This window comes from Salvelinus alpinus, chromosome 33 (assembly GCF_045679555.1).
Source record: "Salvelinus alpinus chromosome 33, SLU_Salpinus.1, whole genome shotgun sequence".
Taxonomy (NCBI): Eukaryota; Metazoa; Chordata; class Actinopteri; order Salmoniformes; family Salmonidae; genus Salvelinus; species Salvelinus alpinus.
The window spans coordinates 16,435,821-16,454,336 of NC_092118.1; the positions used below are offsets into that span (position 1 = coordinate 16,435,821).

The following is an 18,516-nucleotide window of genomic DNA, read 5'->3' on the forward strand; positions in this document are numbered from 1 at the left end:
TGCATTCATTCTATCGATGTAAGACATTATTTTGCTGAGAACTACTTTATTTAGTCTTCTGGGGCAACAAGTTATGACAGAAGAGAAGCTGCATGTATCTTAACTATAGTTGACACACCAAATGTCGAACAAAATGTCTGAAATTATAATATGGCCTACCAAATGTTGGAAATTATAAGCAGAAACATGTCTAAATTAGGGGTGAAAGTAGCCAGTAGGCTATAAGGTCCAGTACAGAGTATCAGCAAAATAAATAATTATTATTTGAAGTGATTTGTTTGACAATCAGATGTAAACATCATCACACTACACCATGATATGTGAAACTGAGCCTGCACAGACTGCGAAAAACATCAGTAAAGGGGATAAGATGTTTACATGCCTCAGTATCCCGTCTAAGATCTGCATATCCCAGGCATCTTATCCGAGTTTCTCATACCCGGGATACAAGATTTTTCGGGTTATTGTAAACGGAATATGATGTTTATGTGTCAACTAAAAAAATGAATACTTGAGTATCCCGAATAATAACGGGATATTGGTGTGCATGTGAACGTGGTCAGTGTAGTGTACAGATGTAGGATCTTAATTTGAGCCATGTTTGCTACATCAGGAAAATAATCCTGCAGCAACAGGAAATGTGAATTATATGTGGATTACAATGAAATTACATTTTTTGTAGGGGTTAATACATTTTTCATAAGGGAAAATCAAGTCTGAAATTTCAAGGTGGAAATTACAAACTTCATAAGCCTTTTTAAACCTCAAATACAAGTTTTACATTTCCTGCATTACATCATTAGGCTACAGGCTAACAGACGGTATAATGGGTCCGCACTGAAAAAGATGTCACATAACGCTTACTTCATTTTTAGGTTTATTTATTATTTTTACTGTATCAGGGATAGCGTACACAGACGTTTCGGCTTGCAGTCTTCTTCAGTGTGTAGGTACATTTTTAAAATTCAAAACAGTATTGGTAGGGAAAAACCGGTGAGCAGCAGGTGCTTCTAATCAGGGTTGCCACTCATCTGCCAATCAGGGATGTGGCTTTTCTGATCTACCTGTATACCACAAAGAAATTCAGAATTATTGGGTATGGGAGCGGCCACGAAGGGCAATTGAGGGCATCAGGCGTGAACCATTCATGAATCAATTGCCTTAGGTGTCTGCTCACTTGGATACATTATATCAATTCATGAGATAGCTTACCACAGCCTATATCCTTTTTGAACATTAATTTTGTTGATTTCATTTGCATCATGTAGGCATTGTTAAAGTTGAGCAAAATAGACAAAAAATACATTTCTATAACCCTTTAACCATGTATATTTCATATACATTTTGAAAAAACGTGGACATGTTTGGTTTGTGAAAGTTATCTTGATAAATCACCTGTATGGCATTAAATTAGTGCAGCAGTTTCCCTTACCAGCTGATCATTCTACCACAGCGGCTGTCTGTATATCCTACAACCTGATGAACAAAAGCATGAAGAATGGCATAGTAGCGTAAGTATCACCTTTGGACATGCATAGCCTGGGCTGGCATAAAACAATCCCGAGGGGATATACAGTTGAAGTCGGAAGTTTACATACACTTAGGTTGGAGTCATTAAAACTCATTTTTCAACCACTCCACAAATTTCTTGTTAAAACAAACTATAGTTTTGGCAAGTTGGTTAGGACATCTACTTTGTGCATGACACAAGTACATTTTCCAAAAATTGTTTACAGACAGATTATTTCACTTATAATTCACACTATCACAATTCCAGTGGGTCAGAAGTTTACATACACTAAGTTGACTGTGCCTTTAAACAGCTTGGAAAATTCCAGAGAATTATGTCATGGCTTTAGATAGGCTAATTGGCATCATTTGAGTCAATTGGAGGTGTACCTGTGGATGTATTTCAATACCTACCTTCAAACTCAGTGCCTCTTTGCTTGACATCATGGGAAAATCTAAAGAAATCAGCCAAGACCTCAGAAAAAAATGGTAGATCTCCACAAGTCTGGTTCATCCTTTGGAGCAATTTCCAAATGCCTGAAGGTCTCACGTTCATCTGTACAAACAATAGTACGCAAGTATAAACACCATGGGACCATGTTGCCGTCATACCGCTCAGGAAGGAGACGCGTTCTGTCTCCTAGAGATGAACGTACTTTGGTGTGAAAAGTGCAAATCAATCCCAGAGCAACAGCAAAGGACCATGTGAAGATGCTGGAGGAAACAGGTACAAAAGTATCTATATCCACAGTAAAACGAGTACTATATCGACATAACCTGAAAGGCCGCTCAGCAAGGAAGAAGCCAGTGCTCCAAAACCACCATAAAAAAGCCAGACCTGTTTGCAACTGCACATGGGGACAAAGATCGTAGTTTTTGGAGAAATGTCCTCTGGTCTGATGAAACAAAAATAGAACTGTTTGGCCATAATGACCATTGTTATGTTTGGAGGAAAAAGGGGGACTCTTGCAAGCCGAAGAACACCATCCCAACTGTGAAGCATGTAGGTGGCAGCATCATGTTATGGGGGTGCTTTGCTGCAGGAGGGACTGGTGCACTTCACAAAATAGATGGCCTCATGAGGCAGGAAAATTATGTGGATATATTAAAGCAACACCTCAAGACATCAGTCAAGAAGTTAAAGCTTGGTCGCAAATGAGTCTTCCAAATGGACAATGACCCCAAGCATACTTCTAAAGTTGTGGCAAAATGGCTTAAGGACAACAAAGTCAAGGTATTGGAGTGGCCATCACAAAGCCCTGACCTCAACCTTATCGAAAATTTGTGGGCAGAACGTAAAAAGCATGTGCGAGCAAGGAGGCCTACAAACCTGACTCTGTTACACCAGCTCTGTCTGGAGGAATGAGCCAAAATTCACCCAACGTATTGTGGGAAGCTTGTGGAAGGCTACCCAAAACGTTTGACCCAAGTTAAACAATTTAAAGGCAATGCTATCAAATACTAATTGAGTGTTTTTAAACTTCTGACCAATTGGGAATGTGGTGAAAGAAATAAAAGCTGAAATAAATCATTCTCACTACTATTATTCTGACATTTCACATTCTTAAAATAAAGTGGTGATCCTAACTGACCTAAGACAGGGAATTTTTACTATAATGAAATGTAAGGAATTGTGAAAAACTGAGTTTAAATGTATTTGGCTAAGGTGTGTGTAAACTTCTGACTTCAACTGTAACTTTAAAAGGACACGATAGCTATTCAAGAATTGGGGAGAGCTTTGCTTATTTGCAGTTCACGCTCCTACAGACTGCTCTCATAGACTAGACATATTACTATGATATGCTACATGGTTACATAAGATAGAAGGTTACTTATGGCAAAAAATTAAAGGAGTGGGGTTGGTCGAGGTGGATGTATAATGCGAACGGCGTGTTCAAGTCTAATTACGGAAACTTCAGCATTTTAGCAACTTTTCGCTACTTTTTAACTGCTTAGCATGTTAGCTAACCAGTGCTTGACTTGGACTGAAATAGGTACCGATACTGTTTATATTTAGGTGCAGGAGCTCCATAATACTTTTCAGCTAATATTCTATAAGAGGAACAGGAGCTCAAGCAGTAGAACAGTTAAGGTGCCGGTACTCAGTGAGCTCTTGCCCAAGTCAAGCTAACCTGATCCACTTTTTTTTAACCTTTATTTAACTAGCCAAGTCAGTTAAGAACAAATTCTTATTTTACAATGACGGCCTACCCCCAACCTCCCTATGGGCCTCCCAATCACAGTCAGATGTGATGCAGCCTGGATTCAAACCAGGGACTGCAGTGACGCCTCTTGCATTGAGATGCCTTAGACTGCTGCGCCACTTGGAGCCACCCCTTCACTTAACCCTAACCTTAACGCTTTTAGCTAACCCTTAACCTAACCCTAACCTTAACCCTTTTAGCTAACCCTTCCCCGAACCCTAACTTTAACCTAACTCCTAACCTTAACCCCTAACCCCTCATGCTAGCTAGTGTTAGCCACCTAGCTAGCATTAGCCACCACAAATTGGAATTCGTAACATATCCCTTTTGCAAATTCGTAAAATATTATATGAATTGCAAGTCGTAACATATCATAGTAATTTGTAACATATCATACAAAATGGATGATGGACATCCACAAATTAATACATACCATACGAAAGGTAACATATCATACTAAATGGAGTGTCTCAGATTTATGTAGACTACAGAGTAATACGAAATGCTCTAAAACCACGTTGGCTCCTATGGCAACCCATCAGCTTCATGAATATTCATCCTACCAGAATGTTTGGGACAATAGATGTCAGCGGGTCCTTGGATGCTGCTGCTGATGCAGCCTATGGTGCGTGATTGCATTGCATTGTTTATTATTGAGAGGCAGCTGACACGAATCTGGAGGAAAAGAGCATCCCTCCTTACGCTGTTCATGACCTCCTCGTCTCCTCTCTGTCAGTCGGCACGTTCCTCACATATCATGCTAAGGTGGCTTCTACCAGCTTTTTCCCCTCACTTGGTGCGCACACGGTTTGAGCGTACGTGCCTTCCATGAGTGTTATGGTGAATCGGACTGTCAATGCAGCGAGAGAAGGCATATCTAAACTGTAAGGTAATGATCGAGAGAGGAGCCTCTTCCTGTATTTGCACCAGAAGAGCCACAGCCGCCCGTGTCATGTGTATCAGTGTAATGCTTTCAGGGTTTGAGATTAGCTCCAGACTGGTCGCTCTCACTCACAGATAGGGAGCTGTGAGGTTCGTGGCAATACTTCTCAACAATAACCATCGTATTCTGGACATCTATTGCATTTGAAATTGTTCGTTCCGTCTCAATGTCATAATGGACAGGTTGCACTCCTCCATGCGTAAAAGGCTCTACAGTTTGCCACAGCATATTGGACAGAAAGCTTCTATTATGGGCGAAGGAGAAGACGGCGACAAGGACACCCGGAGGAAGAGTATTAGGATGAAACCCTTGCCGTCACCAACCTCCAGAGGAAGCTTCAAAGGCATTGGGGAGACCAGAAGTGGAGACACGGTGATCATGGAGACGGACATTGGAAGACCAACGAAGACCAGTTTAAACGGAGATTGTCGGAGATTTCGTGGCAGTCTCTCCTCCATCACCAGTCGGCATGTGCACGACTCAGACTCCGCGGAGCAGAGGCGCCTCATCACGGAAGGGGACGTCACCCCGAGCGAGGAGAGCCCCCCCGGAGCTATTGGCGGCGGGGTGGACCAGGGTGCGCAAGGCGCCAGCGGGGGTGGTGCTGGTGGTGCCCAACATGCTTCTCTTGACCAGGAATCAGGGTTCATAAAGTTGGATGGCATTGATCAAATTTTGCCGGACGACGAGAGATTGTACCAGGCAGGATTCATACACAGGCAGTTTGGGGCAATGCTGCAACCGGGGGTCAACAAGTTCTCCCTAAGGATGTTTGGGAGCGAAAAGGCGGTGGAACGGGAACAAGAGCGGGTTAAATCCGCCGGATTTTGGATAATTCACCCTTACAGTGATTTCAGGTAACTAACTCCATTGCGCTCTGGTCAGACGTCAGAGCGTCATGCGCGGATGAAGTGTAGGCAGGATGCGTTCATACACACTCACGTAGCCTACAAGGCAAATGAAATGGGTAGTTTATTTTCAACTGATAATTTCACTATCTCACTATCAGGCACAATGGCAAATGCATTAGTGATAGGGTATTTAATGATGGCATAAGAAAATGCAGTCATCTCGGATATAAAATGATACATTTGGTTTAGCCCTAATTCTGTGCATAAATGTGTGTGGAACAATTTGTTTAATGAATTGAAAACAAATAAAAAATAATTTACACGTCGGAAGATTACATAATCCCATGATACTTACTTTTCATTTTAAATGTATTTATTAGACATCAGCTATAATATAGCTATAACTTATTCAACATTGGAAATAGAACGATAAAGTCAAAAAAGTCAAATAAATGTAATGTAGGCCAATATATAGGTGGCATCAGAATAATGTGTGGCAGGAACATGCCAAACATCACACACATAGATGGTTCTCAAAGGTGTCTGTTCAGTTTAAAAACAGAATCAATAGAAGTGCACCAATGTAATGTTCTCTCTTTTTCATTAAATCCAAGTTATATTCAGGGAAATGATTTAACACTAATCCATGTACAGCAACTCTATTGGCTTTATGTGAGGTGATGTGCTAATGACTGAATAATCCCCCCCCCCCACACACTAGTATTTAAGGTTTCAGGTTTCATGTGTTCAAAATTATCAGAACCAGTTCCACCTATAAATTACCAGTATCATTCCTCAAGTTTTCATATGAGGTATAAATGGAAGTGCAGCCACATTCTCTTGTTATTCATTAAGTATTGCCCTTGACTGTGACATTGGCTATACAGTACAGTGCATGCATGCATGTGATGCATGGCTTCAAATGTAAAGCACAGGATTGCTTAGCATTATGGACATAGTCCATTATTGATGCTATACGTCAAGGGCCTACTGGCCATATGTCCAAAACCATACAGTGAATTCTGAAGTATATCCAGAGAACGGGTGAAACATGGTGAAACATTATGGTGAAACATTATGGTGAAACATCATGGTGAAACATCATGGTGAAACATCATGGTGAAACATCATGGTGAAACATTATGGTGAAACATCATGGTGAAACATTTTTTTTATTTATTTATTTTTTATTTAACCTTTATTTAACCAGGTAGGCAAATTGAGAACACGTTCTCATTTACAATTGCGACCTGGCCAAGATAAAGCAAAGCAGTTCGACACATACAACAACACATAGTTACACATGGAGTAAAACAAACATATAGTCAATAATACAGTGAAAAAAAAAAATAAGTCTATATACAATGTGAGCAAGTGAGGTGAGATAAGGGAGGTGAAGGCAAACAAATATATGTATAAATAAATAAAATAAATAAATAAAAATATAAAAGGCCATGGAGGTGAAGTGAATACAACACAGCAAGTAAAATAAAACTAAAAAAAAAACCCTGGAATGGTTGGTTTGCAGCGGAAGAAAGTGCAAAGTAGAGACAGAAAATAATGGGGTGCAAAGGAGCAAAATAAATTAATAAAATAAATACAGTAGGTAAAGAGGTAGTTGTTTGGGCTAAATTGTAGATGGGTTATGTACAGGTGCAGTAATCTATGAGCTGCTCTGACAGCTGGTGCTTAAAGCTAGTGAGGGAGATAGGTGTTTCCAATTTCAGAGATTTTTGTAGTTCGTTCCAGTCATTGGCAGCAGAGAACTGGAAGGAGAGGCGTCCAAAGGAAGAATTGGTTTTGGGGGTGACTAGAGAGATATACCTGCTGGAGCGCGTGCTACAGATAGGTGCTGCTATGGTGACCAGCGAGCAGAGATAAGGGGGGACTTTACCTAGCAGGGTCTTGTAGATGACCTGGAACCAGTGGGTTTGGCGACGAGTATGAAGCGAGGGCCAGCCAACGAGAGTGTACAGGTCGCAGTGGTGGGTAGTATATGGGGCTTTGGTGACAAAACGGATGGCACTGTGATAGACTGCATCCAATTTATTGAGTAGGGTTTTGGAGGCTATTTTGTAAATGACATCACCGAAGTCGAGGATTGGTAGGATGGTCAGTTTTACAAGGGTATGTTTGGCAGCATGAGTAAAGGATGCTTTGTTGCGGAATAGGAAGCCAATTCTAGATTTGACTTTGGATTGGAGATGTTTGATGTGAGTCTGGAAGGAGAGTTTACAGTCTAACCAGACACCTAGGTATTTGTAGTTGTCCACATATTCTAAGTCAGAACCGTCCAAAGTAGTGATGTTGGACAGGCGGGCAGGGGCAGGCAGCGATCGGTTGAAGAGCATGCATTTGGTTTTACTTGTATTTAAGAGCAGTTGGAGGCCACGGAAGGAGAGTTGTATGGCATTGAAGCTCGCCTGGAGAGTTGTTAACACAGTGTCAAAAGAAGGGCCAGAAGTATACAGAATAGTGTCGTCTGCGTAGAGGTGGATCAGAGAATCACCAGCAGCAAGAGCGACATCATTGATGTATACAGAGAAGAGAGTCGGTCCAAGAATTGAACCCTGTGGCACCCCCATAGAGACTGCCAGAGGCCCGGACAACAGACCCTCCGATTTGACACACTGAACTCGATCAGAGAAGTAGTTGGTGAACCAGGCGAGGCAATCATTAGAGAAACCAAGGCTGTCGAGTCTGCCAATGAGGATGTGGTGATTGACAGAGTCAAAAGCCTTGGCCAGGTCAATGAATACGGCTGCACAGTATTGTTTCCTATCGATGGCGGTTACGATGTCGTTTATGACCTTGAGCGTGGCTGAGGTGCACCCATGACCAGCTCTGAAACCAGATTGCATAGCGGAGAAGGTGTGGTGGGATTCGAAATGGTCGGTAATCTGTTTGTTGACTTGGCTTTCGAAGACCTTAGAAAGGCAGGGTAGGATAGATATAGGTCTGTAGCAGTTAGGGTCAAGGGTGTCCCCCCCTTTGAAGAGGGGGATAACCGCAGCTGCTTTCCAATCTTTGGGGATCTCGGACGACACGAAAGAGAGGTTGAAGAGGCTAGTAATAGGGGTGGCAACAATTTCAGCAGATAGTTTTAGAAAGAAAGGGTCCAGATTATCTAGCCCGGCTGATTTGTAAGGGTCCAGATTTTGCAGCTCATTTAGGACATCAGCTGACTGTATTTGGGAGAAAGAGAAATGGGGGAAGCTTGGGCGAGTAGCAGAGGGGAGGGCAGTGCTGTTGTCCGGGGTAGGGGCAGCCAGATGGAAAGCATGGCCAGCCGTGGAAAAATGCTTATTGAAATTCTCAATTATAGTGGATTTGTCGGTGGTGACAGTGTTTCCTATCTTCAGAGCGGTTGGAAGCTGGGAGGAGGTGTTCTTATTCTCCATGGACTTTACGGTGTCCCAGAACTTTTTTGAATTTGTGTTGCAGGAAGCAAATTTCTGCTTGAAAAACAAGTGGTGAAACATTATGGTGAAACATTATGGTGAAACATTATGGTGAAACATTATGGTGAAACATCATGGTGAAACATCATGGTGAAACATTATGGTGAAACATTATGGTGAAACATTATGGTGAAACATTATGGTGAAACATTATGGTGAAACATAGCTACAGAGAGTATGATATACAGCACAAACCAATATGAATGTAGCCTGCATTTATAAAGCATTTTCACACATTTTCAAAATATGCAGTGATCTTTATAATCCCAATAATGTAATTAAGTTAATAACAACCTCTTACACAGGTTTAATTTATTTAGTGGATTGTAATCATTCAGCTCATGCATGTAATATAGGATAGATTAGGAGGGAATATTTTATTAAGGAATAATGTTTTTACTCCAAAAGTGGATTACAGCAACCAGCTACAAAGTTTGATATTGCAATTGTAATATTTGTTATGCATAATTTAAATAGTAAATATATATTGTACAATATCATACTATATTATATTAAACTATATTACAGTTGAACACAATTTGAAACAAATGATAGTAATATACATGAATGCTTATTGTTCTTTCATGTATGAGTTCAATCAAATTATCTCAAATTTATTAAACATTTGAGAGGTGATCTTAACTTACCTAGTCATCATACTTTCCAGTATTCTGATACGTTCAAAAACATTTAGGTAATTTATACATTTAGTCTCTGGCTGCCATATTGGGGATCTGTATCAGCGTTTCAAGGACAGTGAAATGGCACATGAAAACCTTTTCAAAAGTTGACCTCTGACCTCATGCTTACCTTATTTTTTTGAGGTGACACTGAATTGTCAACTTGACATAGACCATCTCTAATCATATAGTTAAAATAAAAGCCTCCAGCTATTGACATTACATGTTGGCTAATGCCTTTATTGTTACCAGACGAAACGCTAAGTGCAAACATGTATCATAGTGTTGTGAAAGACAATAGCAGAAGCCTAATTGCCCGACAGATCTTTCCCTGTCCTTGACATTGGATTTGATCTAGCTAGTTTGTCTTTGGTTCATCTACTGTACACTGATATAATGATATACAGTAATGCCTCATCCAACCCCATCACCTGTCACACAAGCAGAAGGTGTGTCATAACAGTAGTGCTTCAAGAACAAGACCAGGTTTGTCTCGCTTGTGAGAGACAAGTCTGCGTGACGAGTGTTTACAGGCAGGCTAGGCTGGCGGCCAGAGAGGGAGAGAGGGAGCAGGCAGGCAGCAGTGTCAGGCAGGCAGATAGAGAGGCTGTGGATAGAGAGAGAAGGGCTCAGGGAAAGGAAGGCTCTCCATGGAAAAAAGACTGATTTATCTGCTTGTTTCCCCATTGGTCTTGTGAATCTACACAGACATTCTGCTGCCTTCACATCACAGGATGGTGCACATTTCTCAGATGCCTGGATTACTTAGCTCAGGCTGCCAAGAAAAGAAATGGGATGTAATTTGCTTTGCCTTTGCAAGAAGTGTATGTGTCTGTGTGTGGGTATGTGTGTGCACTGTGCAAGTGACAGTGTATAGTAGTAGAAATGCATATCAGTGTAAGTTGGGAGTTGAGTCATACGATTTATTGTACCATCATTTTTGATTTGTTTCATCCAGGGTTATATTCCAACAGTGTTGAGTAACCTTCATAGTACACAGTATTCAGCAATTGGAACACTGGATTCCTTTTGTCTTATTGTCAGTATTCTGATTATGTTTACGCATTTCATACCAAGGTTATAGGATGATTTCTTTCTCAGTGGGGAGTATTGATATTCAGCGAGGGCTAGATCACAGATGCTGCAATCAATTACCTGACTGTTACCCCTCTCTCCCACCACAAGTGCCATCGTCTCCTTTCCCAATGTGACCCCTCCCACCTGTACCACTACAGTTAGCACCTCCTACACCAAAGTCACTCCTCTGTCTCCCACACCTGCAATTGCCTCCCACTCTTGCTATAATTACCTACACTCCCAACTCCACTCTTTCCCCTTATAAAGAAGTGAGACGAGAGTTACTCTATAGACAGGAGTCTGCCATTTCTATTATACCCACTCCCTCGGTATCTAGTCTCTGACTCCCCCTGGCATCCAACACATCCTAATGTCCAGTGGCCATGCCTGCCAAGTGGCATGAGAATCAGGTCAATCACTTGCCCTGCTCAGTGTGTGTGGGAGGGTATTACTGTATATCGGCGTAATTATATTTGAAACATTTTGGCTAGCTGACAGCAGTTTACACGCTATAAAATCAGTTGACTGTGATTATATGGGACGTTCCTCTCACTTGTGCAATTAAAAATCTCTTTCAGTCCTGACTCATTGTTAAATGGTCTGCTATCGTTATAATTTAGTCATCCAGTTGATGCCTTTACCCTTAACATAGGTCACGATGAACATTCTGTGCTTCAGCAAGCTTAAGTGTCCCCATTGAAGTACAATACTCTGCTAATGAGTAGTCTTGAAAACCCGACCCTAAGCAACACAGTGACTAGGGTCTGGTTTCAATGATGGAATCTTTTGCCATAGAGGAACTGTCACTGCCTACGTTACTACTTTATCACCTTAAATAAACTATACAAAATAGTTGCTAGCAAGATGGAGATCACAGAGGCTATTTTTAATGAGTGCGTTTCTCAAGTGGCTGGTTTGCACTGGTTTTAGTTAAGGTAGTTGATGCAAAGGTATTGACTGCAAACTTTGGTTCTGAATCGCGACGTTCTGGCATGTCTGCCTCGTGATTTATTGGGAGTGTCCGCAGATTTTTTGTCTTCCCTTATCGATGTAGGCAGTGACGTAGTTCCTCTATGCCAAGAGTCCATCATTGAAACCAGACCCTAGTCACTGTGTTGCCTATGGTCGGGTTTTTGATACTAGCTAATGAGTGCAACTGTCTAAATGTATATGAGTTGAGCAAACAAACTACTTTTTTGCAGTGTCATCCCACTAAGCACCCTCCACTAACAGGTTGTATAGTTACAGACTTGTGTGAGAGATTGGATTAATTCTTGTTTGCGTGGAGAATCATTGTACCATCTAAATCGCTGTGAAATATATTTACCATAACCAAAAACATTGTATTTTCATCTGTTTGAAGCTGCTGTACAAAACCGAAAGTAAAATATGTAAAAACAAAACTTAAGAACTGGAAGCATAGCAATAGCGAACATAGAACAGATCTACTGCTTCTTAGACTTGCTTTCAATGAGAATGACATATCTATAACTCACATTTCTATGTGAATTTGGTCAGGTCACCCAAAAAGTTACATATTGCAGCTTTAAAAGAGGAGGATTATGATAATGAGGAAGTGTTTGTTTCTGTGTTGTTGCCATAGAATAAACACAAAATAGTGCCCCTGGCAGGCATATTGACTACAATCAGAGACAGAAATAACACATGGCTGAAATTAAAGTATAGAAGGAGATGAAGGATTATCTTGTAATGGGCATGGTTGGAGAAGTCAGAACTCTGTGATTGAGTTTCAATTTCCCTGGCTGCACCAAAGCCTTTGCTATTTAATATTGTCATTATAAGCACAAATTAAAGTGTCACTGGGAGTCACACACAGTCATGACTACAGAAATTCAGCAATATTTTCTCTTCTCAACTATTGTATAACTTTGAGAGGGAGAGGAGGAGCACAGCACATCTTCTGATGGGAAAAGACGGCTTAAAAATGGCATCGTAATCCAATCTAAAGGCTCATTTCCAGAGCCAAAGCTGTACAGCCTCATTTCTGCTCATTGCTGAACATGAGTCTTCTTCCTTCCTGTGGGGAAGTGATGTAGTCAGCCAGCCAGCCAACCAGCCTGCAGCAGATGTGATTGATTGGTGTTTTGTATGGGGTGAATCAGTGAGAGATTTGGCAAGGTTAATGACGGATGATGTGGCAGCAAAACGTTATTCTCCAATCTTTAAGTACCTTTTAATAACCTTGTAATTCAGCAGCACCCTTAACGATGCGTCATCAGTAGAAGTATACTGTTTAATACTGCCGTATCCCCACGGAGTTGGAAAAATACAAGATTTTTAACATGAAAGCTTATTTTGGTTTTAAAGACTCTATTAAGTATAAAACAGTGCTGCCAACCCAATCAGAAGAGGGGGTTAACCTGGCCTGCTGTGTCTGTCAATCAGTCAACTTCCTCCCTCCGTCTCACCCTCTGCCAGGAGATTCCCTGTTCAAACCTTCAAATCCCACATCTCACCTGGCGTTTTATTCATCCTGCATAACCATCACCATCTCCCCAAAGAGATTTCACTCGGCAGTAAAAAAGGCCTCTAAAAAGACATCTTCTAGTTCCTTCTCCTGTTACCTTTCCAGAGGAATACATTAAAGAGAAGTAGAGCAGATTTAGAAGACAGAATGCACATTACTGTAGGTTGAATACATTTCAAGGGCCAAGAAACACCTTTATGTCCAAATGTGCATTAGCAGAAATACTTCCTTCTGAATGCATATTGTAACACCCATTAGTTCAGCTTGCTTTAACTCCCCATGACAGGGTTATTATCCTGTTTCTAAAATACATCTCTGTTTGGAAATGTAGTGTAGCGATCAGCCTGTAAAACTGGGATAAGAGTTGTGCTTGTCATTATGAAGCTAAAGGGGAATGCTTGCTGCTGAATCAAAACTGTTGCTCTGGAAATGCAAATGTTTTAGCAGCTCAAAAGTAAATATATGAAATGTCTCTTGTATTCCAGCCTGGACAAGTCTTCTGTGTGTATAAAGGCTTCAGTTTGTATCCCCTTTTTGGTTCATCCAAACAATAATGGTATCCCAATTCAGAATGAGGTCGTATAACTGACTCCACCTTTTCTATTTTGTGTACATAAATGAAGATTGCACATTGAATGAAAGCAGAACTGTATTTGTATGGTGGCTCGTCATATTGATCTTGTGACAGTGCTTTATAAATGTGTCTGTTGGAAGCACAACAAATAGCTTGTCATACAGAAATTCAGCTTTGCCTGTTCAGTCATTGATTGTTTCATAGGTTGAGAAAACTTTAGGCTAAATCAATGTAAAGTAGACTGTTTCTAATACACTATAGTGACTGGGTAATAAAACCTCTCGGAAAATTGCCATTTGAATGACAAATGACACAGGTGTAATACATGGCTGCAATGCTCTAGTACTGTTCCTCTGCTTGCTGACACACGCTCGCACACACACACACTTTATCGCTCTCTCTCGACTTGCTCGTAGCTCAGGTAGAAAGGGAAGGGGTGGGATCAGATGACAGTGTTGTCTACGTTCAGCCAGGTTGATTACAGTTGATTTGAGGGTGCGTTTTCATATTGATTTGTTTGGGTCTTGCGGGACCTCTAGCTTGTCATTGGGTGATTTATAGAAAATGAGCTGGGAGGAAATAATGCAGGCTCTCCACCCTGCTTGGTGGCCACATGCAGCCGTAGGCTCGGACTGACTGCTCAAACCCTATTGGTGGGTGTTGAGAGTGAGAGTCGCCCCCGGCTCCGGCCCCCAGCCAGCCCCCATGGAGCATGTCTCCCCTCTCCTCTGCACGGCACACCACAGTACAGTGCTAATAGCCTATGGAGTAGGGGATGCCATAGTGGGGAAATGGGTGCGGCGGGAGGAGTCATTGCACCCTTTTTTTAATTTAGTGAAGGTAAAGCACAGGATTAGCGAGAGCTCTGGGTCTGGCCGAGCCTGAGAGTGGGGTAATCAAAAGAGGCTGCTGCCGTGTCCATCCACCAATATTAGAAGCACACATCACATCACAAGAGATTATTACAACACAATTTATTTAATGGAGGGAGGATGGGATGGAGAGGCTGAGGGTGGGCCGTGCCGTGGGGGCGGGCTGCCAGTCAACGTGGCACGGCGGCAGAGTGATTGAAATGTACCGTGTTACCTCAGTACACTTGTGGGAGCGTGACACGCAAAGCAAACACGCCTCATTTGAGAATATATGTATGTATGTATGTCAATGTATGTATGTCAATGTATTTTTTTCCTATTATGTCATTTAATTAGAAATTAACAATAGCGTTGGTAATCTGCGGGGGTGAGATTCTATTGATTGATATACATTTTTTTAATGTATTTTTGTCACCTGGCAAATACTGTGTTGGTTCGTTGTGTGTCCATCCCATTGCACTGTCCTCTGCAACATCAATTTATAATCTCACCAGGTGGATTCACAACCCCAGACAGCCCAGATCCATTCACAACTTTTTCTTCTTTTAACACTTTTCACTATCAAATGTGTTTTTCCTGCCGCTAGACGTCTGTGATTATTGTTCCGCGGACCAGTGGTAAATATGTCAGTTTCAGTTATCTCAACGTTTCAGGGGCAGTGTTGTGTGATGTGAAAAAGTTATTTTTCTCTCTATTCATCACCCTACAGTGAAGGAGAAAGTCTCAAGCCCTGTGTGTGTGTGTGTGTGTGTGTGTGTGTGTGTGTGTGTGTGTGTGTGTGTGTGTGTGTGTGTGTGTGTGTGTGTGTGTGTGTGTGTGTGTGTGTGTGTGTGTGTGTGTGTGTGTGTGTGTGTGTGTGTGTGTGTGTGTGTGTGTGTGTGTGTGACATCTAGGTGACCTAGAGCTCTACAGCCTGCTAGACATAACTATCCCCAGGCCATTTGGATAAAAGACCTGTGATAGGAGAATATAGAATGAACTAGCATTCCCACATGAGATAGGTGGAGGAAAAGGGAGAGGGAGTCTAGATTTTCTGACTAAAATCTATGTGGATTACAGTCAGATATCATTGTGGTGATGTTTCTTAATCTGGGGACATGATGGCAGCCTTGTGAAATTAACAGCAAACTTTCTTGAAGAAATAAAAGTTTGATTTGTAATCATCAAAGCCAGCTGAAGCAGTAATTACCATTGCTGCAGGTTCCAGTGACACATTACTGAACACATTACTGTGTGTATCAGTGACGTGCGGGGAGGTCGGTGGCTGGTGAGGCACTAGCTATTATCAAAGCCAGATTTACTCACAAATAAACCTTGCTGAAGCCCAAGTTCACCATACAACAGATAGCTCCAACAACCAGAGTGACATAGGCTATTAACCGAAATTGACAAAAATATTCACCAAATGTAGGCCTAAATACAAATGTAGCCAAGATACACAAGCGATAGCCTCCGATGGCCGAATATTTCATATCATCCGACGCTGCTCAACTCAGCCCCACCATATCATAGACCGATGTACCCAATCACAATTACAAACAATCGGTGGCATTAAAATACCAGTATATGGACACAATTCCACTAATGCACCGCACGTGCAAGCAGGCACACACACATATTATGAGAAATATTATTACACACACATATAATTAATAATATTTCTGTCACATCCTGATCTGTTTCCCTGTCCTCGTTATTGTCTCCACCCCCTCCAGGTGTCGCTTGTTTTCCCCAGTGTATTTATCCCTGTGTTTCCTGTCTCTCTGGGGCAGTGTATTTATCCCTGTGTTTCCTGTCTCTCTGGGGCAGTGTATTTATCCCTGTGTTTCCTGTCTCTCTGGGGCAGTGTATTTATCCCTGTGTTTCCTGTCTCTCTGGGGCAGTGTATTTATCCCTGTGTTTCCTGTCTCTCTGTTCCAGTTCGTCTTGTATGTTAGTCAAGTCAACCAGTGTGTTTTTCCCGTACTCCTTTCTCTTTTTGTTAGTCCTCCCGGTTTTGACTCCTGCCTGACTCTGGACTTCTTTCCCGCCTGCCTGATCATCCTGCCTGGCCTGACCTTGATCCTGCCTGCCCTTCGGTACCTTTTGGACTGGTTTTGACCCTTTTGCCTGTCCACGACCATTCTCTTGCCTTCCCCTATTGGATTAATAAATATTGTAAGACTCCAACCATCTGCCTCCTGTGTCTGCATCTGGGTCTCGCCTTGTGTCATGATAATTTCTAACGGTCCAATTATCACGTTTCAGGTAAGACCCAAATGCAGACTGTGTCGAAGTAACAATGTTTATTACAGCAACGGGGCAGGCAAATGACAGGTCAAGGCAAGCAGGTGTCGATAATCCAGAGAAGTGGGGCAAAGGTACAGGATGGCAGGCTGGCTCAGGGTGGGCAGAAAATGTAAAAATAATCAAGAGACAGGAACAGAGGGCAACGCCGCATGGCGTCCTACCTGGGCGCATAAATGGTTGAGCGGGGTGCTGGCGTTGGAACTCAGAGATGAGGCCTGGGTCCAGGATGTCCCTTGCAGAGAACCAACACCTCTCCTCCAGGCCATAACCCTCCCAGTCAACTAGGTACTGGAATCCCCTGCCCCGAGGTCGAACCTTCAGGAGACGCCTCACCATGTACGCCGGTTGGCCGTCGATGAGACGGGGAGAGGGGTGGGCCTGGAAACAGGAGACAAAGGGCTGTGAGACATGGGTTTACATCTAGACACATGAAAAGTAGGAAGTATACAGAGGGTATGGGGCAACAGAGGACGAACAGCAGAGGGGGTAATGATCTTGGAGCAGGGTAGAATGGTGTCGGCTTCCGGAGGTGTAGCCGCAGGGCTATAGCGGCGTGCCAGCACATCAGGCTTGACATTCTTGGGTACCGGTCGGTGTTGCGGAAGCGAAGTGGCCCGGGCCTTACTGAACCCCTCCCGGAGGTCCTGGTACTCCGCAGGAATGGCAGAGAGGTCCGGGGCAATTTCCAAGCCCTCAAGAAGACGTCCCGGGGCAGGCAGAGCTGACTTCAAGCAATGAGTGTGGCAGAATGGGCTCAAGCCCACAATGACACCAGTAGACCAGTCAATAGAGGGATTGTATCGCTGGAGCTAAGAGAATCCCAATACCACGGGAACCTGCGGAGACTCAATTAGCAGGAATTGGATCTTCTCGCTGTGGTTCCCCGACACTCGTAGGTTGATGGGGGTGGCATGGTGGGTGACCCGGCCTATAGAGCGCCCGTCCAGCGCTCTAACACCCATGGGAATGGAGAGGGGTTGAGTGGGGATGCCCAGCTCGGACGCCAGTTTAACGTCCATAAGGCTCATATCGGCCCCCGAGTCGATGAGTATCTGGAGAGACTTGGAACTGATCGCCCCACAGCAGGGTGACATAGAGAGGGGGGGCGAGTAAAGGGAGAAGCAAAATTATCTTTAAGACCCACCAGAGTACTCATTCCTACAAATGAGCTAAGTCTCTTGAAGGGACAGGTAGACACATAATGACCGGCAGTACCGCGATACAGACAACTCTGGGTGTTAAGTCTGCGTACGCGTTCGGCTGGAGACAGCCTAATCCTGCCAAGCTGCATTGGCTCGGGAAGAGGCAAATCAGCGGTCTTCGGAGGCTCTTGGAGGAACTCAGGTAAGCTCGGATCCTCTCGGGGACGTAGACGCCGGGGACTTCCGGAGTTCGTCAGATGCAGGATGGGATCCTTGAGTGAGTGATTGGGACCACAATCAGACCTCTTCCCCCTCCTACATTCCCGTAGCCGTTCATCGATCCGGATGGTTAAGGCGATGAGTGAGCTGAGATTCATCGGTAGTTCCCGGGCTGCAAGCTCGTCCTTTAATTCCTACGATAATCCG

At 42.9% G+C, this 18,516-nt stretch overlaps 1 protein-coding gene across 1 annotated transcript in view; it reads left to right on the forward strand.

The window, feature by feature from the left end:
- The first annotated feature begins 4,344 nt into the window (after window positions 1-4,344).
- LOC139563006 (potassium/sodium hyperpolarization-activated cyclic nucleotide-gated channel 3-like) overlaps window positions 4,345-18,516 on the forward strand; it is an 88,161-nt gene continuing 73,989 nt past the window's right edge. The window contains exon 1 of the mRNA XM_071381236.1: window positions 4,345-5,513. Within this exon, the coding sequence (XP_071237337.1) occupies window positions 4,831-5,513 (683 nt within the window). The 5' untranslated portion in view covers window positions 4,345-4,830. The remainder of the gene's footprint in view (window positions 5,514-18,516) is intronic.